At 40.7% G+C, this 25,550-nt stretch overlaps 1 protein-coding gene across 1 annotated transcript in view; it reads right to left on the bottom strand.

Annotated features, from left to right (window-relative positions):
• Window positions 1-25,550, bottom strand: part of LOC122814368 (zinc finger protein 729-like) — a 600,102-nt gene that overhangs the window by 529,316 nt on the left and 45,236 nt on the right. Inside the window, exon 4 of the mRNA XM_044086953.1 lies at window positions 7,833-8,162. Coding sequence (XP_043942888.1) covers window positions 7,833-8,162 — 330 coding nt within the window. The remainder of the gene's footprint in view (window positions 1-7,832; window positions 8,163-25,550) is intronic.

Below are 25,550 nucleotides of genomic sequence, written 5' to 3' on the forward strand. Positions count from 1 at the left end.
GAACCCTAGGTCTGCCAAGGTTTTGCACACCATGTGTAGGTGATGGTAACGGGAGTGGCAGGCCTGGTGTACGATAAACAGGTTATCTAGGTAAGATATATTTGTATGCCCTGCATTCCGCAGTGGGCAACAACTGGAGTCAAACACTTTGTGAATACTCTTGGAGCTGTAGACAGCCCAAAAGGCAATGCAGAAAACTGAAAATGTAAGGAATCTACTGAGAAGCATAGGGATTTCCTGTAGCTGGGGTGAATGGGGATATGAAGGGATACCATGAAGGCTTGGTTGGGGATGAGGGATAAGAGATGATGCAAGGTGAGCATCTTGAAGGTAGGCACCTTGAGAAATAGATTGAGGATAGAACAACCCAGAACTGGTCTCCAAGCACCATCCTTTCTTGGGAACAAAAACATCCTGGAATAGAATAATATCCCTTGTTTGTCTGATCTGGAAGGACTTTTTCTACTGTGTCCCAAGTTAGGAGCTGATCCAAAATTGGAAGAAAGGGGTGAAGCTGGCTTGAAGGGGGGGGGGGGTTGAGGTGTCCCCTGGAAAGGAGGAACGGTCCACCAAGTCATAAAATAACCTTTTTGGATGATGGAAAGGACCCAAGCCTCTGAGGTGATTTTCCGCCATGAGAGTAGGGAGAGGGTGAGTTGGAGGGATGGGGGGGGGTGGAAGTGGGTAATGGGTTAGAGTCACAGTGAAGGACCTCTGTCAGGGTCAGGCTGCCTCTGAAAAGGAGTAGGGGTTGAGGAGGGTCTAGGGTGTCTCAGTCCTTTACACTGTGGAGCAGTAGAGTGAGAACGTTGCCTCCTTACACAACTGGTCCTTTGTGGGTAGTTCCTGTGGTATCTAGGAATGGCCGAAATGAGCAAATGTTTTACAATTTGCAACTCCTTGCCCTTTTCTTGGAGAGATTTAAGGAGCTCTGCTGAAGCAGTGCCAAAAAGGGTTTTATTATCAAATGGTGCATCTAGTAACTTGGCTTGTACATCCATGCGTAGGGGGCTGGAGTCTCACCCAAGAGTACCTTCTCAGGACAGAACCTGATGCTGCGGATTTGGATGATGGCGTGCCTGGTCACCTGAGAAGCGGTAGACAGCAGGGTGGAAAGCTGAGACTTAGTAGGCAAATCTGTCATTAATGCAGAGGCCTTGGACAGGGTATCTACAACAAACCTAGCCATGTGATTTGATAATTAATAGCTCTAATGGCAAGTGTAGAAGAAGTGTAAATTTTCTTTCCCTGTCTATCCATGAATTTGCTATCCTTACCTGTAGGGAATAGGGAAGTGGAAGGCAGCTGTCTGAAGGATTTGTCTGCTGACACCGTAATAACTGCTGGGTCTGCAGGGGGGTTCTTGAACAAGAACTGTACATCCTGGGGGACCTTGTAAAACCTATCAGGACATTTAGTAGCTGGTGGCCGAGAATCTGGGGCCTGAGATGCAGCCTGAAAGGCATCATGAAAAGCTGGAAGAAGAGGAGGAACTGCAGATTGAGAAGGCTGTTCCATCTACAGGAGGTCAAAATATCTCCTTTTGCTCTCAGAAACATCCATGATCTGCCATTTAAAATGCTCTCTCATAAGTGTAATAGTGTCCCAAAGGAGAATTATTCCCCAGGTGAATCAGGACTAATGGTGTCCTCCTCAGGAGTAGTAAAGTCCTTGGGAGAATCAATTTGGGAACAGTAAGTCAGGGATTCATCAGAAGAAGAGAGTTCTTCCTGTGACTCCTCCAAGGCCTGCACCAGCAGTAGGGCTGGTTGGGTGACCTGAGACTGAAGGGCCTGGAAGGCTCTGAACAAGTTCTGGGAAAAGGCTTCCCCACCCAGGTGCTGGTTCTGTAGCTCCGTGTTTTTCTTTTTGTTTCCTCTTAAGAGGAATAGTAGGAGTAGTTGGTTTTGGAGCAGACACCTGGGTGGATGGTAAGGTGGTAGTAGGCCCCTCCGATGCCACAAGCCGTAGTTCCCCCTCACCATCAGGGCCTGCTGGCTGCTCAACCACAATGGATGCACTCTGGGTTTCAGCTAAACCAACCTCCACCACGGTTCTCAGTTCCAGTGGCCAAACCAATTCCCAGTGGGACCCTGGGCTAACATCTGCCTCGAAAGTCTCACTGGACTCCTGAGGTTCAGCATGGGTGCCGGGCCTAACTTTTTTGGCCTTTGGAGGAACCTACCCCACTTTCCATACCTAAAGCCAAACGTTGGAGTCTTTGGTTTTCCAAGTATAATTTTAAAGCAGCCAAGTGGCTATGGAAAGTTTTAGGTACAAAGAACTGGCAGATGTCACAATACTTATAGTCGTGGCCTTCCCCTAAACAAAACAAACACTGATCGTGCATGTCCTTTTGTTAAATTTGTCTTCCACAAGCACACTTTCTCTTCCTAGCTGACATGTATGTCTGGAAATCAAGACGGAATACAAATCAAAAACCCAGAATGGTACTTATCTGCAGCGGACAGCCAAAGTCAAACAAGCAAATGGATTCCTTGTGCTCGCTATCAGAGGTCCGTAGATCACTGTGGCAGAAAAGTTCTGGGTTGGGTATGTGCAGATGTCACTTTTATAGCTGACGCTGGTTTATGGCTCTGACATGCAATGTCACACATACCCCCTATCTTAAGTCTTTGGTATACTGGCTGGATGCCTGGTGCTGCAGGCAGCTACCTTGCTAATGTTATAAATACTGCAACATGGGAACAGAAGGACATTATACTAATACTCATCCCAATTTTATTAAAAATAACATACCTAGAGGGCAGAGGATTAGATTATTTAGGTTAACTACTGATACTGATCTTATAGAAGGGATGAATGAGATATTTAATATGTTTTGTGCTAGAGGTTGCAAACGAAAGATGATGGAATCTGTTGCCAAGGAAATAATATGTAAAACAAAAGCATTTTTTCCTCCTATATCAGTGGTGGGTTTTGTCACTAATTCTTGTAACATCAATAGCAATAAGTCCTTTAGGGAAAGTTTTGTGTTAAGAATTACTGTTGATAATTTAGATATAAAACAATGTTATATTGGAGAATCGGAACATCCTTAGAGGTAATCCTAAGTTATACTCTACTATTAACTACGGTCCGAATTTTGTTTACAAAAAATACAACACTTTTTAGCAGTATTTTGAATTTGAGAACACTAAAGTACAAAGGAATGTACAAATGTGTTTTTTTGTAAGGCATATAATTTTATTATAGAAGGACCCAATATTTCTTTGCTCCAGTTATCTAGAAATATTATGATAAAAGAGTATTTTAATAGCAGTTTCCTAGGTTTAGTCGATATTGCTTTTTGTTTCTCATGTGAAGCATTTTATATTGGTATGACTACACGTATGTTCTCTAGAATCAAAAAGCATTTATACGGTATTGAAGTAAAGGATGAGTGTAACGTTTTATACAAACATTAAAGGTTTGTGTTAGTTTTGGAAAGTTTTACTTCATGGTTTTGGAACGTGTTCCTTTAGGTTAAATATGAGGGGAATACAAAAATATGTTGGAAAAACGGGGAAACCTGTTGGCAAATTTATTTGCAAGCCGATAAATTCCCTGGATTAAATGAAACTATTCAAATCAAATGTTACCTAAAAGACAGTAATTTTATGAGACAGGTGGTTTATCAAAAATGTACATTAATTTGATTTGTTTTGCTATTTTCTGATGAATTTTTTGAATGCCCTTATGTTATACTACACAGTAGGTTACCATTTTCTAGGTGCTTGTAAGTGTAACATTTTATGTGAGAACATGGCAGTTATAGGACAGTGGTCATCAAAGATTATAATCAGACCTCAGATCATGTCAGGGGAGTGAGGAATCAAACTGCTCTGAATGGCACTTAACATTAAGAAAATTATACCTGTTGGCATGGGTCATAGCTTGTCAACTGGTCAAGATGGCTACTGTGCTGCTCGGGTCTATATTAGAACATCGAAGTTTCAAAACTTTGAATGTTCTAATATCAACCCCTATTCATCAAAAGCTGAAAATATCGAAGCAACAGAAAACCAAATTTTTTTTCCTAGGGAAAGAATTTGGTTGTCCGTTTCTGCTACTTCAGTATTTTCAGCGCTGTGGTGGAAAGTTATGGGTCGGGTTCAGGTAAGTGTGCGATTGAGTGCGGGTTAGGTTAGTTAGGGTTAGGGTGCGGGTTAGGTATGTGTGCGATTGTGGGGACGTGAGAGTTAGGGCGGGTTAGGTGAGTTAGGGTTAGGGCACGAGTTAGGTATGTGTGCGATTGTGTGGACGTGAGGGTTGGGGTGGGTTAGGTGATTTAGGGTTTGGGCGCGGGTCAGGTAAGTGTGCGATTATGTGGACATGAGGGTTAGGCCGGGGTAGGTGAGTTAGGGTTAGGCCGCGGGTGAGGAGAGTGTGCGATAGTGACGGACCTTAGGGTTAGGGTTTGGGTTAAGGTAAGTGGATAGTTAGTGGTGTGTGTATAGTTTAGTGTAGGGTTAGGTGTAAGATTTTAGGTGTGTGTGTGGATTGCTGTTTGTTTGGTGTGCTTGTGTTGTGTGTATGTGTTTTGGAACAGCAAATTTTTTCCCTAGGAAAAAATTCTCTGTTCTGTATGTTCGATGTTTTCACCTTTTGCTGAATAGGGATCGATGTAAGAACATTCGAAGTTTTGAAACTTCGATATTCTAATACAGACCCTGTTGCTCAATATGCATGAGCAAAGAGACTCCCAAAGTAAGGTCTTGCAAGACAGCAAGAATGTACCTTTAAAAGCAGAGGGATTTCTGTATTTTAACAAACTCCTTCTAAAGATAGTGGGAAGGATTATAGACTAGGATGGTGTTGAACTTTATGTGACTTTCTAAGTTATAATCACAAATTAATAATTATGGGATGTGGGTTGGCGATGCTTGGAGATACTGGAGTCAGAATAGATAGAATATAATTTTGCAGAACCAGGACACCACTCCCTAAGCTTATACTTGGTGTATGGCTTTGCAGTGAAGAAAGAGGTTACATGGTTTCATCCATGACTTTGTTACACATGCACAACCTGGGATGCTTGTCTAAAGCTGTTTCTAATACAGTTTAAATTACTGCATATGTTATCTGTATTGGAAGTTCCTACTTTTAGGCCCTTCTGTTTTGTAAACATGGTGGAGTTTAACATCCCAAACTAGGATTAGGAATATCAATACAAATGGACAGCGTGTTTTGTCTTCTGGTATTATTATGCCCATATGTGTATGTCTTAGAATGCATCCTAATGGTATTTTATATTTTTGGATCAACATAGGCATTAGCAGTTGTCAATCACCACATCACTTCTTGGTAGAGGCATGCATAAGTTTCCAAGTATAATATTGGAATTTGTTATATAGGACCCCAAAAGAATATAAGAAGGAAAGCTGGTCCAATGCTGCACAATTAGATTTGTGCTGGCATTTTGGCAGAAATGTCTGAACAAACAACAGCAGGGTCACCATGACAAAACGCAAAGTGCTTTCGGAAAACAATTTCCTTCATTAGATACTACTATTAACACTGACATGCATATGTGTTGGGTGTGTGTGTGGATATATATATATATATATATATATATATATATATATATATATATATATATATATATATATATGGGTCTACTTCATATGAACGACAGCTCATATGAGACAACCAAAACACTGACACTAAAACACTGAAAGCTCATATATCGACAGCTCACATGGTCGACACATAAATCCAAAGCATTATGCCCTTTCCCCACTGTAGCATGACCCTGGAGTAGGAATAAATAGATAGGGGGGTGTGGGGGCATAGCTCCCACACATTATTTACATGAATATAGTCAATTCAGTTAAAAGTATCCATATGTATGTTTTAAATTTATGACATATGCGGGGGGCTGTGCCCCCCACCCCCCCCTATTTATTCCTACTCCAGGGTCGCACTACAGTGGGGAAAGGGCATAATGCTATGGATTTATGTATCATGAGCTTTCAGTGTTTTGAGCTTTCAATGTTTTGGTGTCAGTCAAACGGTTGACGATCATATGAGCTTTCAGTCATATGAAGTAGACCCATATATATATATATATATATATATATATATATATATATATATGTGTGTGTGTGTAAAATCTATCTATAAATATACTGCATTTAAAATGTCATAAGCCAATCAGCAAAACCCAAACGGCCTATGTAACTTCCTGGTGAATCACAGAACATCAAGTGTCATTTCCCGATAGTTCACAGAATGCATCTCAAAACAATAAAAATATGTATGTGTGTGTGTGTGTGTGTGTGTGTGTGTGTGTGTGTGTGTGTGTGTGTGTATATATATATATATATATATATATATATATATATATACACATACACACACACACACATACATATATATATATATGCATAACAAATTGTGTGCAACTGCATAAATATGTTTAACACTACCAAATTACAGTCTACAAGCTTTCAACACCGGTTTTAAAGGGATGAAGGCATTTAAACCTGGCAAAACAGGCACACGCAATTCTGCTGTCCAATATGTTTCCTGTACCTCGGTGGCATTATGTAAATCTCCACCCCTGATATTGCTATTGATGGTATCTGTAACCATAAAGGAAAAGCTGTAATCAGAGTGAAGCGCTACATGTTGAAACAAGGCATTATGTTCTAAACTCTTGCGTATAGCATAATGATGTTGTAATATACGTTGTTTAAACATCTGGTTTGTTTTGCCTACATAAAAACTAGTGCAATGCTTGCACTTGGCAATATATATCACATTTGTGGTAGTGCATGTAGCATACCCTTTATAAAAATAATCTTTGTGTACTTGGATGTGAAAATTTATTCAAAGTATTTATAAGTGGACATGCTTTGCATCTCTTACAAGGGTATTTGCCTTTTTTATCAGACAGTAATCTAAAACTACGTATGTTAGTTGGTCTGTGGCATAATAAATTCTTCAGGTTACTGTTCCTTTTGTAGCAAAAACGAGGTACAGAGCCAACTATTTTTCCTATCTGTTCATCCACTAAGAGCATATTCCAGTTGTCACATATGATATTGCAAATATATCTGCTGTCACTGTTAAATGTATGGTAGAAGCTCCCCTCACTTGTTGATTGTTGGCATATTTGCCAGCAGAGAACCAGGGTTTCCCCTTATTCCTACGTAACTCGTCTAAATCACCAGTACATGCATGTATTTCTTGTTCCTTATACCTACACACTATCAAATTCTGGACTGTCTTGTCTTTCTGTGACAGAAAAAGATCTAGGAGACTCTCTGTTTCTCTGATACCCTCACTGTGACACGCCTTGTTGAAGTTTTCAGTAGTTTATTCGGTGTCTTAGAAGCATGCATTTCCTCAAGATATACAGCCTGTATATTTAAGTTGTAGGTAGCATGGTAGCATAGAGAAATGCTTTCCCCCTGCAAAACTGATTTAACACTGAAACAGTATGTTTCATTGATGATTGTTTCACTTGCAGTTCAATATTTTGTGATCTCATTTCAGTCAATAAATACATAGGAAACATTAGTTATGGAGATGACAGATACACTTATGTACACAACAAAAGAGTGTTTGTACAATATTATTTTTCAGTTACTTGTAAACAATTATATATTAATGGCAGACATTCTTTTATAAAATATTTGTTTCTGTCACAGCCACAGAACAAATAAAGTAAATGCAAAACTCAGAATGAAGCACGTTACATTGTACCATTTAGACTGCCATGCTGTTATCTTGTCTCTTTTGTCATCATGGCAACTGGCAGACAATTATTCTACTTTCCAATATAAAAGTTAAAAAAAAAATGCAGAAATGAAAAGCATACTTACTGTTAGCAAATGCTTAGGTTCAGATTTGAGTTTCACGTGACTGTTAAATGTTTCCGGAGTGGCCATAGTATCACTTTCAGTGGCTTCAGACTTCACTTCCATCACTTTCACAATCATCACTTCCTTATGCTTGCGCTCCAAGGCAGCATCGGATACTGACATTCGGGAAGCAATAATATCATGTTTAATGCAATTGAGATGTCCTTCTGTATCATTCAGATTGTTTGTGTCTTCTTTCTTAAGCTGTTGGGTGAGTTTTTGTTCATTTTCGTGCAGAAACTGGTGCAGTTTGGTAAATTCTTGTTTAATGTATTGTTCCAAAGTGCATTCCTAGGAAACAAGTACAAAAACAGATCGTGTTGAACAGCTCGCCTTATACTATCAGTTGAATCGATGGATTTTCCTTATATAACAAAATGAACAGAAATCAGCCGTCTAACAAACAGACAAGCCGTCTTTCTGGATCACTGATCACCTAGTGCTGGGATCAAGACTGACCCAATCAGTATGAATGGAAGGGACAGAGGGTCCACCGGCCTACAATGATCTCCTCCCAGAAATAGTTGCGGATACATACCCAGTGCAAAGATGACCCTTACAGTACAGCAGGATTAGCTCCAATGTGGTGGCTTCACATTTACGTATATAAAGCTTCGAAGACTGGAAGAAAATGTCAAGAACAGAGAAGGTAGATACCTAACTGGATGACGTGTCTGAGTTTTATTTTTCTGTTTGCAAACCACGTAGAGTCTAGGTTGAGGACACTTTTCTGATATGACATAGTCCATTAGGCATAGATAGTCTAGGCTGAGGACACTTTTCTGATAATGACATAGTCCATTAGGCACAGTGGAAAAATACAGTGTGATGTCTGTAATTTATAAAAGTGAATTGAAACAAACACAAAAAATTAAATAAATGAATGGTCTGCACTTACCATAATGATACATTGTTATGCATGTCCGTCCAGTTCAAAAGGCAGGATGAGTTGTTGTAGGCACTAGTGTGTTCAGGAAATGTAAACTTTCGCAAGCTTTAGCTCCTCCCCTTCTCCCATAATGCACTGCTGACCCTTTTTTTCTCCAGATCTAATTGTGCCCCTGAAGAGGGAGCACTAACATACCATAGATTATATAAACTATACACAGCAACAAACGGAAAATTAAAAAAAAACACGAAATACGGACCAAAAATTCCACTTTAATGCCGCCACAAATATGATAAGATCTCTCAAAAACTAAGCGCTTTCACCAAACAACTTGGCATCTTCAGAGTTAATGTGAGTGAAAAAACAAAAGTATATATATCTATATATATATATATATATATATATATATATATATATATATATATACACATATATATATATATATATATATATATATATATATATATATATATATACATACACATATACACTTAATCTCGTTCATTTTGACTAATCAGGTAAATAACTAAACAATCGCCTAGCAACCATCAAGTACAAAATTATTCTAATGATGTTATGCTGTTTAAAAAGGCAGATTGAAAGCTTTGAGCGAGATTGTAAGAAATACAGGACACTTCAGCTTGATAATGCATTTCTTACTAAATCTTTGGCACTTAAACAAGTGCCTAAAGGTCTGCAGTTGTGGCAACTACCTATGGGTATTGAAGGAGGGAGTAAGGCTTACCAGGAACTGACAGAATTATTCAACAGATCTGGCCTAGACATGATGGACATCATCATTAAAAATAATGCAAGTAAGTTGATATCTTTGGAGAAAGAAATAGTTTCTATGAATAAATACATTATTAATGATTTATTTTTTGTACAACATGAAAACAACTATCATAAGGTTATTAAGAAGATTTTATTAAGAAAAATGTGGAAGTGAAATCCAAAAAATTAGCCCGGGACCTGAATGATTACAAAAATAAACAAGCATACCTTCCCGGTGCAACATTAGGTAATTCATTTACATCAACAGATACGGAGGATACACAAGCTACAATAGTTAATCAGGAATCTGATTTTGGCAACTATAAAAACATTAATAGGACACAAAACAATATTGGTCATTTTTTAGACTCACTTCAACAAGTGAGGAGGTCAGAATGACTGATGAACAGGGGGGAACAGGGGCACAAGAACCAGTTTTATGGAGCTTATCAACAGCTCCAAATGCAGAACACCAGGAAATGCCAATGGTCAAAGAACAGGTGATATTAAATTGTCTAGATAACCAGATTGGTGATTCTGACAATGTTAATGCAGAACTTTATTTCGATAATGAATAAGTGACATTTGATTTTTTTGGCGATGATGCAGTTGACTTAGGGGACTTTAATAATGTGACTGGTGGATCATTTAATTGTTTTAATAAAATTAATGGTATACCCCAGTGTGATATTTTGTAAAAGGATGGTTTCACTATTTACAATTTTACTGCTTTGATTATTAATGAAACACACCGTAAGGTTCTTAGCAAAGGTATTACTTTTGTTCCATCTTTTCATCTTGATTTTGTTGATGTGTTTACAAGTTTGAAATTGTTTACAAGGAAACTTAATCTGAGTTTATTTTTTTATGACAGGGACAGGAGTGAGAACACAACTAGGGAGCCTTTGGATCTTACAAGGAAACGCACGTTTATACCCCCTAACTGTAATGAGGTCACATTGTTTGAAAAAATGTGTGTTAAAGAAATGAGAAAGGTTGTGTCACATCATGGCAAAAATGTTAGAAAGGACAACCTTAGTTATGATGAGAGAAAGGTGTTATTTGATTTGGCAGGTAATAAAGAATTATAAATATTGTAACCTGACAAGGGAGGGGGAGTTGTGATCATGGCTCATTTAGATTATGTGTCCCAAATGCAGCAGGTGTTAAATTATGAAAATACGTATCAAAGGGCTTCAAAGAACAAAATGAATATAGCCTATAATAAAATTGATTTGTATTTGATGGACGGCCTTTTTCAGGGAATGCTTGATGAAAATGAATTCAGATTTTGAAAGCTGATCATCCAACAACTCTGGTTATTTTTGGAATCCTCAAGATCCACAAAAATGTCAATAATCCACCATTTAGATCGATTGTCTAAGACTGAGCCTCTAGCAGCATTTGTGGATTTGGGGATACAGCAGATAGTGAAGGGGACAGGTCACATATTGAAGAGACTCATTGCATTGTCTTGAACGTTTAAAAACCACAAAATGTCTGGAGGAATTCACCTTTTTGACTATTGATTTGGATAATTTATTTACAGCAATCCCACAGTGAGGGTTTGACATTTTTTAGTGAGTAAAATGTTAAGTATGACAAAAATCAACATTTTAGTAGATTTCATGGAAATTGTTTTAAAAAACAATTATCTTATGTTTGAAGGTGAATTGTTTCACAAAATTTCAGGCGTCCATGGGGGCAAAATGTGCCCCAGTGTTTACTAATCTTGTGTTACTACACTGGGAGGAACGATTTATTTTTCAGTCTGATTTCAAAGAAAAAAATTGGATTATATAACCATTTTTTGGATAATATTCTCATTTTATGGAAAGGGGATGAGAATAATCCCAAATTATTTGCTGACTATTTGAACCACACTACCCCCTTCTTTAAATTTACTCATCAACTGGGACTCTGATAAGATTGAGTTCTTGCATATTCAACTCACAAAAACTGATAAGGGTTACAGAGTAATATAGGAAGGTGATGTACTCTAACTCCTTACTGCATTATGATAGTTGCCACCCATTTCACCAGAGAAAAAAGTGTAATACAGGGACAAATGGTGAGATTGTCACATTTGGTTAGCGACAACATCGCATACCGAAAAGAATTGTATACCCTGATTGGAATGTTCTTGGAAAGAGGTTACCCTTTGAAATTGCTCTTGAAAGAACATGAGGAGGTAACAAGATAAATATTTTTTTTCAACCTATATTGTGGAGCAAGGATGTTTTTTTTGCAAGATAAAAAAATGAAGGAAAATAGGGAATCATTTATATTGAGATATAACCATCAGGCACCTCAGCTGGTTGAGGTGATCAATAGGTCATGGGATATATGTTTTATTGATGAAATCAAAAGGAAGGTTGGTAAAACACCATGAGTAATCTTTAGCAGAGGTATGAACATTAAAAATATATTGGGGAGACCTAAGATAAAAAAAAAAAAAAATTCACATATGTATAAATGTGGGGCATGTAAAAATTGCAACTATATCAATGATGGACCCTACGTTTCTGTGCAAGGTTATGAAAGGACTATACCATGCATATGTAGCAAGAGTTGCAATACATCCATGGCAGTTTACATTGCAACTTGCACAACTTGCCCAAGTTTTTACGTGGGTAAAAGGGTCCATAGGTTGAAAATGGTCCATAGGTTGAAAGACAGGATAACTGAACATTTAAGAGCCATCAAAAACAAGGACGAACATAGGGTCATTCTAAGTGAAAGGGGTGGCAACGATTGGCTAAGGGTAGAAGAAAAAGAATACAGATGGCATGCAGGCTTAAAGCCACAAGTCCCCCATGTCTAAACGACAATATATCTATCATGCCAGTTTTAAAGCAGAGAGCATGCAACATTTAGGAAGCCTGTAGTGGGCTCATTAAGTTTATTTTGTTAATTTTATAACTTCATAATCGATATTTTAACATTTATATTATTTATTTACTAAAGTTTAACACAACAGTTTTCTAAATGTACAACGTGTTTTCATTGTGGATTATTATTGTTTTAATACAAAATAAGGTGTAAGGAGCATAACATCATGAGAAGGATTTTGTACTTGATGGTTGCTAAGTGATTGTTTCATTATTTAGCTGTTTGGTCAAAATTAATGAAATTAAGTATATATATATATATATATATATATATATATATATATATATATATATATATATATATATACATATACATATACACACTTTTATTTTTTCACTCTCATTAACTCTGAAGAAGCCAAGTTGTTTGGTGAAAGCGCTTAGTTTTTAAGAGATCTTATTGTACTCGTGGCATTAAAGTGGAATTTTCAGTCCGTATTTCGTGTTTTTTTTTTATTTTCCATTTATCAGTTGTTTGCCCTTTTGGGTTTCTTTACGTTTATTAGTATACACAATAATCTCCTTGCACTCCTGGTCCCAAGCAGCAAGAACAGTGGAAAGTGGGAGGGGCAAGGTTGTAGTGGATACACGTGGATTTTAAAGACCGACAGTTAGGTTAAGTACATAAATTTCATATATTACATAATCTAATCATTTCACTTCAACAAAGTCCATAACTCACAATCCTGGGGTGGCATCAAGACAAAAATCCCTTTGATGACTCTGGATCCAAAGGCAGACCTGAACCTTGAGATCACATGCAATTTATAATGCCTTGAGAAAATATGCAGAGAAGCCCAGGTCACAGCAGAGAAGGTAGTGCAATGAGGAAGCTATCTGGATAACATTACTGTTGATATTTTCTGTTCCAATTTAGGATATGCATGGGACACAAATAATTGGTTGTCTTGCTTTGCCTAGGTAAAAACATATCTGCCTGTATATATCTACAGAATGCAAAAGATGTTTCCCAAGTATGACAATATTGTGGGAAAACACAGGCAAATGAATGGCATAATTCAGCTGATTTCTATGCCTACCTTTGGCAATAACATTAGACCATTGCAGAAGGTCTCTCATTTTTTGAAGATCTTGAGATCTGAGATTCAGACGCTCCCCCTGGTGGATTAGCCACCAAGAAAAAAAGTTGGGAGAGGTGAGATGGTCACAGCTCTTTACTCCTCCCCCTTTCTACCTGGCTCCTCCAGTGCAGGGGGGCCACTAACTGAATCCTAAATGCCTGGTTCACAGTCAGAGATCTATCCTTTTCTGGCCTCATGGAACCGTGTTAGGAAGGAGACTGCTAATGCAAGCAATAAAATTAGCTGTGATGATGTTCTGTTTTTATAGCATAAGGAATGAAAATGCCCAATTTATTCTTTTCATTGAATCTCCTTCTTATATTATGTTAAGAGCATTTTTATTTAAATATAGGAATATTTTGCATCAGAGACTCATTCACTCACTAGTTTATCTACAACTGTATTAATGACACCTAAAAATTCATGCAAAGTAAAGGAAATGTTGGGAAACATCTGCAGAGACAGAAATACTATTAGGATCTAAAATCTCAAAAGGTTACCTGATTTACAAGCTGAAAACACAGTAATAAAAAAGGTTGGGAAAGCCCATAAACTGAAGCTTAACTGAAAAAAACAACTGAAACAAAGTCCACTGTTGTTCATGGGGTCTTTGGAAAAAGATGTACAGGAGGCATAGCAAAGCATTCCCCCAAACATAACTAGATTACATTAGATGGCACATTTGTGGGATAATACCCACTTATACCACTGTGTTGCTTAGAGAATATTCCACCAAATATAGAATATTCCACCAAATATAAATACATTAAAATGGATGGTACCTTTCTGGGATAACACCACAGTACATTGCCGTGCCAGTTAAAGAGCAATCCCCCAGAAATAAATTACACTAGCAGTACCCTTGTGGGATAGTAAATACCAGTGTATATGTGCTGCTTACAGAACATTTCCCCAGACAGAAATAAATTACACACTGGTTGGCACCCCTAATGGGTAAAACCCATGTACTTATCTGTGCTGCTTATAGAGCATTCCACCAGACACATACAGCATTTCACCAGACATACTGTAGCAAAAGAGAGTAAAATCCCATGAGTGGAGGAGCTCCCTGATCAGCTTCAGTAAGAAGCTGAGATACCTTATAAGATCCTCCAAAGCTAGCTACGAAAAAGTACAGTTGTGTACATTTACCATAAATGTAGATGTTCGAGTGTGTTCACTGTTGCAGTCATTACATTTGGGTAATCTGCTGGCAGGTTGCCCTCAGTCGGCCTGATTAACAAAGTCTTGGGTCCTGCGTCAGTTGCTGTCCCTTCTTCCTTGACGTCAGGGTATAAAACATGCAGCCGAAGCCATTACATCAGTTTTTCTTGCCCCAGATGTCAGGTGCCCCCCAAATGGGGAGCAAACTATATAAGTAATTAAAAACACAAAAATATACATCCAAACAAAATCAAATACACCAAAAAGGCTTTTAAGTACAGTAAAAGAAAGTAGAGGTATAGTAAGAGAAAACAGGGGGCTGGAGGGAGGGTAACCAGGACTGCAACAGTGAATACATTCGAACATCTACATTTATGGTAAGTGCACACAACTGTACTATGTTCTTCGTGTTTTACTGTTGCAGTCATTACATTTGGGTAGATTCCCGAAGCTATGGTTGGGAGGATGGATTTATACAACATTAGGACCGGCTATAAGGCCCTGCAAAACAGCAGTGGCAAAGCCAGATCTGGATTTAGAGAAAATTGGTTAAGTGATAATGCTTAGTGAAAGTATGAACTGAACTCCAGGTAGCAGCTTCTAGAATATCCTTGGTAGGAACACCTCTGAGAAAGGCTGTAGAAGTATATGCAGCCCTGGTGGAATGAGATCTGATCCCCTGGGGGATAGGTTTTCCATGGTGCTTATAACAGAAATTAATACAATGGCTTATCCATTTAGAAATGGTTTGCTTTGAAATAGCCTTCCCCTCTGCCCCTGCAGCAAATGCTACCAGCAGCTGTTCAGATTTTCTTCGAGATTTAGTCCAGTCCAAGTAAAATCGTTGTCTGTGTACATCCAATGAATGCAGAATCTGCTCCCCCTTGTTCTGTGGATTGGGAAAGAAAGTTTGCAAATGAATGGACTGATTAATAGCCACACTGGATACCACCTTGGGCATGAAGGATGGATTGGTCCTGAGTGACACCCTATCCGCATGAAAGATGATGAAAGGCTCCACTGCCATAAGGGCCTGTAATTCAGAAATCCTTCTAGCTGAAGTGATTGCTAAAAGGAAGGCTGCTTTCCAGGAAAGAAATTTTAAGTCTGCAGTAGCAGCTGGCTCGAAAGGAGGTAGAGAGAGTTTCTCGAGTACAAAGTTAAGGTCACAGTCAGGGGTTGGAGCTCTCCTGGGTGGTCTCAAGTTTTTGGCCCCTCTGAGATACTGCTTTAGCAGAGGATGAGAAAAGAGAGGGGGTTCTGTGTTGTAATGTACTGAAATGGTTGAGGCATGGATTTTTATGGAAGAAAAATACAGACCCTTGTGAAGCATCTCAGTTAAGTACTGCAAAATCTGAGGTAAATTGGGCTCTGCTGTGCTCATCCCTTGAGATTGATTCCAGGCACAGAATATTTTCCCTTTGTCAGCATAAGATTTTCTAGTACTAGGTCTTCTCGCCTCCAAAATGACATCCATCACAGGGATGCTAAGGGGGAATTTAAATGATTAGCCAAGCTGCAAGATTCAATTTTTGGAGCTGAGGGTGTAGAATTTAGTTCTCCTGCTGGGACAGTAAGGAAGGTGTCTGAGGCAGGTGCCATGGAGAAATTTGTGACAGACTTCACAGGAGTGGGAACCAGTGTTGGTGAGGCCAGTCTGGAGCAATCAAAATCATTTTTGGTTTGTCCTGTTTGACTTTTAGTAGAACTTTGGAGAGCAGAGGCAGAGGGGAAAAGGCATAGACTGGTAGGTATTTCCATCTGAAGGACAAGAGCATCCTCTTTCCAGGCTTTTTTGTGAGGAGTTACTGTGCAAAAGTTGCCCAACTGGTAGTTCTGGGGTGAGGCAAAAAGATCTATGTCTGGGCTCCCCCATTTGTGTGTCAACACATTGAAAATCCGTGGTTCCAGTTTCCATTCGTGTGGGTCCATGATATTTCTGGTTAGTTCATCTGCCAGAATATTCAGCTTTCCTGGCAGGAATTGAGCTTGTAGTTGTACTTGGTATCCCAAGGCCATGTTCCACAATGCCATGGCTAGTCTGCAGAGGGGGTAGGAATGTGTACCCCCCTGCTTGTTTATGTACCACATAACCATGGTGTTGTCCGTCTTTACCATTAGTTGTCCTGGATGAAGGTAGTCCTTGAAGGCTGTCTTTTTTGATTGATATGAAGGTGCATTTGATTTGGGCTCCATTTGCCCTGAATGCACTGAATGCACTTCCCTGCCAGATGAGCCCCCCATGCGTAGTCTGATGCATCTGTAGTTAGGGTTTGGGCAGCAGGGGTGGTGTGAATGGCAGTCCCTTGTTTTGGTGGCAGGTCTCTGCCCACCATAGGAGCTCTAGGCGCAGGCAAGGTATGATAGGAATCATTGTTTCCAGGCTGTGACAATGATGACTCCATAAACTTTTTAAGTACCACTGAAGTTTCCTCAAATGCAGTCTTGCATATGGAATTAAAAGAATGCATATGGAATTAAAAGAATGCAGGAGGCCATGAACCCCAAGGCTTGCAGTATTTGTTTTGCAGATAGCAGGGTTTTTGTGGTCACCTGTTTGAAGTAAGACACCAAATGAATTTGCTTTTCTGATGTAAAGAAAGCCATCTGGGCAGTTGAATTCAAGCTTGCACCCAGGAATGTAATTTTTTGAGAGGGTACCAGTTGTGATTTATTTTCGTTTATTTTGTACCCTAGACAAGTTAGAACCCTTTTTTACAAATGCCAGATGTTTTAGAAGAATGGCCTGGTTTTCTGCCTGAATTAGACAATCGTCCAGGTATGAATATATCTGAATATTTATTTGTCTGCAAAATGCAATTACTGGAGCCAGGCACTTTGTAAATACCCTGGGTGCAGTAGACAAGCCAAAGGGCAGTGCAGAGAACTAATAATGCAAGTAGCCTGCTTTGAAGCGTAGGTATCTTCTGCAAGATTCCCTGATTGGGATATGCAGGTAAGCCTCTTTTAAATCTAGAATTGTCAACCAGGCATCCTTGCCTAGCATAGGAAGTAACTGGTGAAGAGTCAGCATCTTGAATTATGGAATGTCCAGAAAGGTGTTTAGAGTAGACCGGTCCAGAATTGGACACCATGATTTGTCTTTTCTGGGTACCAGGAAAAGTCTGGAATAGAACCCTTGTCCCTTTTCCTCTTCTGGTACCGGGTGAATAACCCCCATGTTTAAGAGGGAAAGTACTTGTTTCTGAGCCTCTGCCCACTGATTTGGGGGCAGGTCTGGCCATCCGTTTGGAGTTGGCAATGTGTGGAAATGAAATCTGTATCCCTGGGACACTATATTTAAAACCCATTTGTCCTGGGTTATAAGTTACCAGTTTTTTGCATGAAGAGCCAGTTTTCCCCCCAAAGGGGCGGCTAAGAGGCAAGTGCTTGGTAATTTTAAAGGAAAGTCATTGAGACTGTTTACCATAGGGTGGTGTCTTGTTATTTCCGATTTGGAAGTGGAGGCACCCCATTGCTTAGTTCTGAAAGTCCCTTGGGACTGAAACCTGGTGCTTTTGGAATGTCTGAGTTTGGCTTGAGTGGCTCTGGAAGGAGCTAAAAAGGACCAGTTCTTAGTAGGCCAGTGCCTACTAAATCTTAGAGGTTGTACTTGTAAGAAATATTTCACAGTTTGCATAGTTTTAGCTTTATCTTCCATCTTTTTTAGAACTTCTAAAGCCTTATTGCCAAACAGACGGTCCTGCTGCAAAGGAGCATCCAACAGTTTTGCTTTAACATGATCAGGCATAGATTGCTCCTTAAGCCAAGCATGCCTTCTAAGCACAGACCCAGTAACAGCAGCCCTGAAAGAGGCCTCCAAAGAATCAAAACCAAATTGCAAAGTATGTTTTCCAACTTGTTCAGCTGAATGCAATAAATCCTGTAATTCCTTATTTTCCACACAGTCAGAAATCAACATCATTTTCTGTTTAAGCAGTCCCATGATATGCTGTTGATATTTTAGCATATGGAATTGGCAGTTTAAAGCCCTGATTGCCAAGGTTGCAGAAGTATAAACCTTTTAACCCCATCTATCCAGCGCCCTGGAGTCTCTATCAGAAGGAGTAGGATTTTTAGCAGTAGACGCCTTAATGCCCTTGGGCCCCTGAGAAATGGTTTCAGGGTCCACAACAGGATTTTTGAAAAGGAATGTATGGGACTAAGGAACCCTGTAGTATCTGTCTGGTTTACAAGGGGCCGGAGGCAGGGAATCAGGGGCCATACTGGATAACGAAAACACATCATCAGCAATGTCTAGTACAGGAGGTATAGACAAAGGCCTATGCTGAGGAAGAAGGAAATCCCTAAGCCTCGTTTTGGATTCAGAAAAATCCTGACTTTCCCAGTGGAAATGCTCCCTTAAGGTATGTCAAGTTTCCCCAAAAGAAAATTCCTCAGGAGAAGAGGCAGAAGGAATGGAATCCTCTGCATCAGAGTCCCCATAAGTAGGTCTGGACAAATCCAGCTCATTAGACGAGTCAGAAGAAACAGAGTCCTGTTCAGAAGCTTCATAGTCAAGTTCAGCCCTAGGCCTCTTAGAAGGGGGGGAGGTTGACTACCCCTGATTAGAGTAATTAAATCTTCAGCCATTTATCATTTGTTTTTTTAGGCATAGGGGCCTGAACATGTGGTCTGGGCGCTGTTTTTTTAGACATAGATTGAGATTTAGGCCTTAGTATTGAAGGTGTAGTCGGTTTAATATGCAGATCTGTAGGCCTGAATACACCCTCAGAAGCCGGTGCCTGCACAGCATCTCCAGACCCATCCAAGGTATTGACATCCGTGGGTTCCATAGGTGAAGCATTTCGCTGCATCCGAATGGGTCTCAGTAGAGGCCTGTGAATCTGAAGTAGCGGGTATCAGGGGCTGCGAAAGTGCCTCACTGAGTAACGGCGAACTGGCGACTGGCTTAGGAGAAGCATCGTCGGCAGTTTTGGACCTCAACGGCCCATCTCTGTCTTTTTCTTTGCGTTTTTTTGGGATTCCGGTAGTCGGATGGCTAACTGATGTCATTTCTGGATAATTAAACTGAGAACCGAAATATTTAGAAGCATAAATGTACAGACAACGGATTGTGCACTGATTAAATAAAGCACAAAACTGACAGCAAGGTACGTTGTGGTCAGGGCCTAGGCAAGGAATACAGTACAAATGAAAATCCTTATGAGGTTTTTACTTCCCAAACGTAATACAATTTTTAACTTTTACTGACATCGGTAAGGAGCAAGAAAAAGTTTCCCCAGTGGGGTACTTAGCTTTTAGATGAAGACTTTGGTTCTGAAACTCAAAAATGAACATTTCAGGAGTCGGCCGACTGGCACTTGCGAACTGCTTCTGCTTTGGGCACCGTGCGGCAAGAAAGACTGATGTAATGGCGTTGGTTGCATGTTTTATACCCCTAACAACCTGATGTCATGGAAGAAGGGACAGCAACCAACGCAGGACCCAAGACTTTGTTAATCAGGCCAACTGAGGGCAGCCTGCCAGCAGATTAACCAAATGTAATGACTGCAATAGTGAAACACGAAGAACATCAAAATCGCCACTGATTCTAAGGGCAACCACAAAGCATTCTCTAGCTATGTCAAGAATCTCAATAGCAATACCCAGATCTGCTCCGAGTTACAGCACAAAGGCACGAAAATTACAGAACCAACTGATATTGCCAACATCCTGGCAGATAGGTTCCGTGCTAACTTTACCCCCTCTCACCCCCTAAAGGGCCCATATCTACACAGGAAGAATGCAGAGTCCCTGTAATCACATCTATGCAGGTAAAAGCTGCACTTTCTAAAACCAAAAACACAGCATCCATGGGACTGGACAACATCCCAGGCCACGTTTTACACAAACTTCAGAACAAACTGGTTCCCCACCTAAGCACCATGTTCAATCATAGTCTCACGTCAGGCTTTGTGCCCACTGAATGGTGCACAGCAACTGTTATCCCACTCCACAAATGCCTGATGAGCCTGGTCTGCAAGGCCATGGAATGTATCATCATGGAACTCATAAACAAAAAGACATTGGTAACCTCCAAACTCTGGACCCCACCCAGTTCGGGTTTGTGAAAAAGGCAGATCATGCCTCCTGAACCTGATCGACTTCTTTGAGGCAGTCAACAAAGCCATAGACGAGGGTAACGTGGTTCACACAGCCTATCTTGACCTCGCCAAGGCTTTCAACACCATCCCCCATTCTGGAATTATAGCTAAACTCACTAAACTAGATATAAATCCCTACATCACAAGATGGGTTGCCATCTGGCTCACTGACAGAACCCACACTGTAAAAGTTACAGACTCCAAATCTGACTTCAAACCAGTGACAAGTGGAATATCACATGGTTCAGTCCTGGGACCTCTCCTCTTTGATATCTACCTCTTTGAAGTACAGGCTAACACAGAAGACCGCTGGCTAATGAAGTTCACAGATGACTGCAAACTAGGAACTAGAGCAGAGTCCCCCGAATGAGGTGAACATCCTACAGAAGGGCCTTACTGAGACAGATGCTTGGTGTCAGAGGCATGGCCTCAAGTTCAGTGGCAAGAAGTGCATTGTCATCCCCTTTGGTAAAAACTCTGTACCCATGAGCTACCACATAAATGGCAGTCTACTTAACGCCGAATGTGTGATAAGAGACCTTGGGACCCAGGTGGAGAGTAGTCTCTCCTTTGATAATCACATCGCCACAGTAGTCAGGAAATCCTTCTATGTGGCACACCTCATCACAAAAGGGTTCTCATCCAGGGAAAAAGAGGTCATTGTTCCCCTCTACTCGGCACTCATTAGACCCATTATAGAGTATGATGCCCCTTTTGGAATGTACCTCAAGACATCTGCAGCAGCTTGAAAGGCCATAGAAGTACCTCCCAAAGAGGATTACTGGCCTCAAACAGATGCCCTACACTGAGCATCTCAAAAAACTCCAGCTTTACTCTGTAGCATATCGCCTACTCCGAGATGATCTCTGCCTAACATATAAAGCTATGTCAAACCCAGAGTTGTTGGACATGCTACACCTAAAGAAATCCCAATCCCTCCATGCTACACTCTCTAGGGACCTAAACCTTGTCACCATGATAAACAGGACATGCTGGATTGACAGATTCCTGTCCCAGAGACTTCCTATACTCTGGAACAAGCTACCCATCTATGTCAAGCAAAGTTCCTCATTACAACTCTTCAAGAAAAATCTTAATGAGTGGATGGGAAATAGGATATACACCATGGGGATCACTTCTGTGGCTCTGCTTGACAGGGGCACAGGAAATTAACTTTCTTGGGTGATGTAAGCCAGAGAACCTTGTTAGCTAGGCTTACTTAGGCTCTTGAGCCGATAGCCTAGTACCTACCTATGAACCTATATACAGCATTCCACCAGACATATATTATACTTATGGTAGCCTTGTTCAATAATATTGCTTACAGAGCATTCCTGAAACAAAAATAAATTCCATTGGTTGGTGCCCAAATGGAAGTGCCCTCACTTTACACACAGTTGGCTACTGTCTAGCCTTTAAATAATTTATAAAAACATGACTGCAAGCGTAACTAATAAATGGTACTCCATTCTAACAAGTCAGTCCTCTAAGTGTAAAAGAATGCTCCACATGATACGTTTAGAGAAGGCAGGGTTTAGGGCATTGCTATCAATTGTCATGGAGTTCAAGAAAAAGAAGTTATGTCTTACCATAACGTTCAGTCTGTATTGTTGATCTTTGTTCAGTCATTACACATGGGTATCGGTTCCGAGCTCGGAACCGAGCCGGCCATTTTCCAAGCTTGCGTCAGCTTCAAACTCTCGAGCTAAACTCTTACCCACAATTCCCCTCTCCTTGTTACCTCAGATTGAGTTTGCAAGTTAAAGAAGGTAGAGGCTACCTCTGGTCAAATAACCTAAGAGAACTGGATGGTGTGATCCACTAGAAACCACAGGAGGGGGAAGGAGTGAGGGTCGTAATGACTGAATGAGGATCAACAATACAGATGGAATGTTATGGTAAGACATAACTTCTTTATCTGATATTGTTAATCCTCGTTCATTCCTTACACATGGGATAGAGTCCCCAACTACCTCTATTCCTGGGAGGCTCTCATGGAAGGACATTCCTAAGCACCATAGAACCGAAAGATGCTCTTCCCCTGGAGGCCAAATCCAATTTGTAATGATTGATGAAGGTAAGAGGCGTAGCCCAAGTTGCAGCTGCACAGATGCCATGTAAAGAAGCTCTGGCATGGAAGGCAGCAGAAGTTGCCACCGACCTTGCTGAATGAGCTTTCATGGTAGTAGGCAACAAAATATTACGTTGCATGTAAATAAAAGTCACACAGTCCTTCAACCATCTAGCTAATGTGACCTTGGCAACAGCCGATCCTAATCTAGATCCAGAAAAGGCCAAAAATAACTGGTCAGATTTATGAAAGGGTTTAGTCCTGTTTAAGTAAAAACAGATTTGCCTGTGTATATCAAGGGTATGTAGGCAATACTCTCCTCTGTTTGAATGGTTGGGAAAGAAAACTGGCAATTCAATGGCTTGATTAATGGACATTTCAGAGATCACTTTAGGCAGAAATGGATTAGTTCTCAGAGACACTCTATCTCTATGAAAAATCAAGTATGGAGTCTTGATACATAAAGCTTGAAGTTTCAGAAATACGTCTGGCAGAAGTAATAGCGACCAAAAACAAGGTTTTCCATGACAAATACTTGCGGTCACAAGAAGAGGCTGGTTCAAAAGGAGCCATTGTCATAGCTTATAGAACTAATGATAAATCCCATGGTTGAATAGGTTCTCTAAAAGGTGGCTTCAGATGATTCACACCTTTTATGAAGGTCTTGCACAATTTATGGGACATAAGAAAGGAATCTTGGACACCCTCATGAAAATTAGAAATTGCAGCCAAGTGAACTCTAATGGTAGAGACCGATAGACCCAATTGAAACAGATTGGCCAGATAGTCTAGTATTATCGACACTGGTGCTGAAAAGGGGTCTACTTGCTTATCTTTCAGCCAACAGGCAAATCTTTTCCACTTGCTCAGATAAGTAATTCTAGTGGAAGACTTATGAGAAGCAATGAGAATATCACGTACTGGTAAAGAAAGATCATTCTGCCTGGCAATCAAGGGAATTGGAGTAGCCAAGCCGTGAGCTTCAGGCTAAGTTGGGATGAATCAGGTTCTGTGGATGTGAGATCAACTCCGGGGTTGGATGGAGAATCCATGGTCGATCTAGTAGGTGAGGCCAAAGGAATGGGAACCAAATCTGTCATGGCCAATATGGTGCTATGAGGATTACCTTGCTCTTCAACTGCCGGGCTTTCTTCAGAAACTGGGGAATGAGAGGAAAGGGAGGAAATGAGTAGAGAAGACCTGAGGGCCAATCGTGTACTACAGCGTCCCTACATGACTGTCCTGGAGGGGGAATCAGGGCGAAGTAGTTGCTGCATTTGTAGTTGGTCGAGGATGCAAAGAGGTTGCAACAAGGACGGCCCCAGTGGTGGAAGATCTCCGCCGCAATCAAGGGATTCAGGGACCACTCATGAGGTTGTAGAATGCACCTGCTGAGTCTGTCTACTATCACGTTGGACTCCTGGGAATGTGCATTGCTAGAAGAAAATGGTTAGTAGCCATCGCCCATTGCCATATCCTCATGGCCTCTCGACAAAGGGGGTAAGATTTGGTTCCACCTTGCTTGTTGATGTACCAGACCACCGCCATGTTGTCTGATTGAATCGCAATTGTCCCAGACGGCAGCAGGGGATGGAATGCTTGCAATGCCAGAAGCACCACCCTCAGCTCTAGAACATTTATATGCAGATGGGCCTCCAGTTGGGACCAAGTGCCTTGGACTGTCTGTCCCTGACATAGCCCCCCCACCCCATCAGGGAGGCATCTGTGGTCACTGTGGCCTTGGGTTGCTGGGGGGAAAAGGGGCGAGACCATTGTGAGAGATTGTGTATCATCCACCAATTTAAATCCTGTTTGCACCTGTGGGTTACTTGAATCATGGCTGAAAGAGGATGCTGAAAAGGATACCATTGGGTGAGCAGTAGCCATTGTAAAAGCCTCATGTGAAACCTGGCCAGGGGAACAATGGTGATGGAGGCTGCCATGGAACCCAACAGCTGTAGAACCGAGTGAGCCGTGGATTTTTCCTTTGAAAGGATTGGAATTAGTTGTTGCTTTATCCTTAAAATTCTGTGCTCTGGAATAGCAGCTCTGCAGTTTTTTGTGTCCAAGATAACCCCTATGAATTCTGTCGACTGAGATGGGGTAAGATTGGATTTCTGCCAGTTTATGGTTATGCCTAACCTTTGAGCAGCGAGGAGAGAGTATGCCAGGGCTTTTTCCAGTAGATGTCTGGTGGGGGCGGAAATGAGCCAGTCATCTAGGTATGGAAACACCTGGAATCCTTGAAGTTGCAAGTGAGCTGTGACAACTGCCATGCACTTTGTGAACACTCTGGGGGCTGTATAGAGTCCGAAGGGCAGTACTCTGAACTGGTAGTGACTGGCTCCAGCACAAAAGCGCAGAAATCTTCTTGATGGCCTGTCCACCTTTATGTGGTAGTACGCATCTTGAAGATCTATAGAGCACATCCAATCATCTTTTTCCAAAAGTGGGAGGATAGACTGTATAGTGACCATCCTGAATTTTTGTACTCTCACAAACTTGTTCAATACACGGAGATCCAAAATTGGTCTCCAGTCCCCGGTTTTCTTTGGCACCAAAAATAGTCTTGAGTAGAATCTGGATCCTATCTGGTCTGGAGGGACTATTTGGATGACTCTCTTTTTTAGCAGCTTTTCTATCTCTAGTGCTGCTTCTTCCCTTTGACTGAGTGGAACGTCGGGAAGGTTTTGTGAAGGGA

Source organism: Protopterus annectens, chromosome 10.part0 (genome assembly GCF_019279795.1).
Source record: "Protopterus annectens isolate FY-2018-M chromosome 10.part0, PAN1.0, whole genome shotgun sequence".
Taxonomy (NCBI): domain Eukaryota; kingdom Metazoa; phylum Chordata; order Ceratodontiformes; family Protopteridae; genus Protopterus; species Protopterus annectens.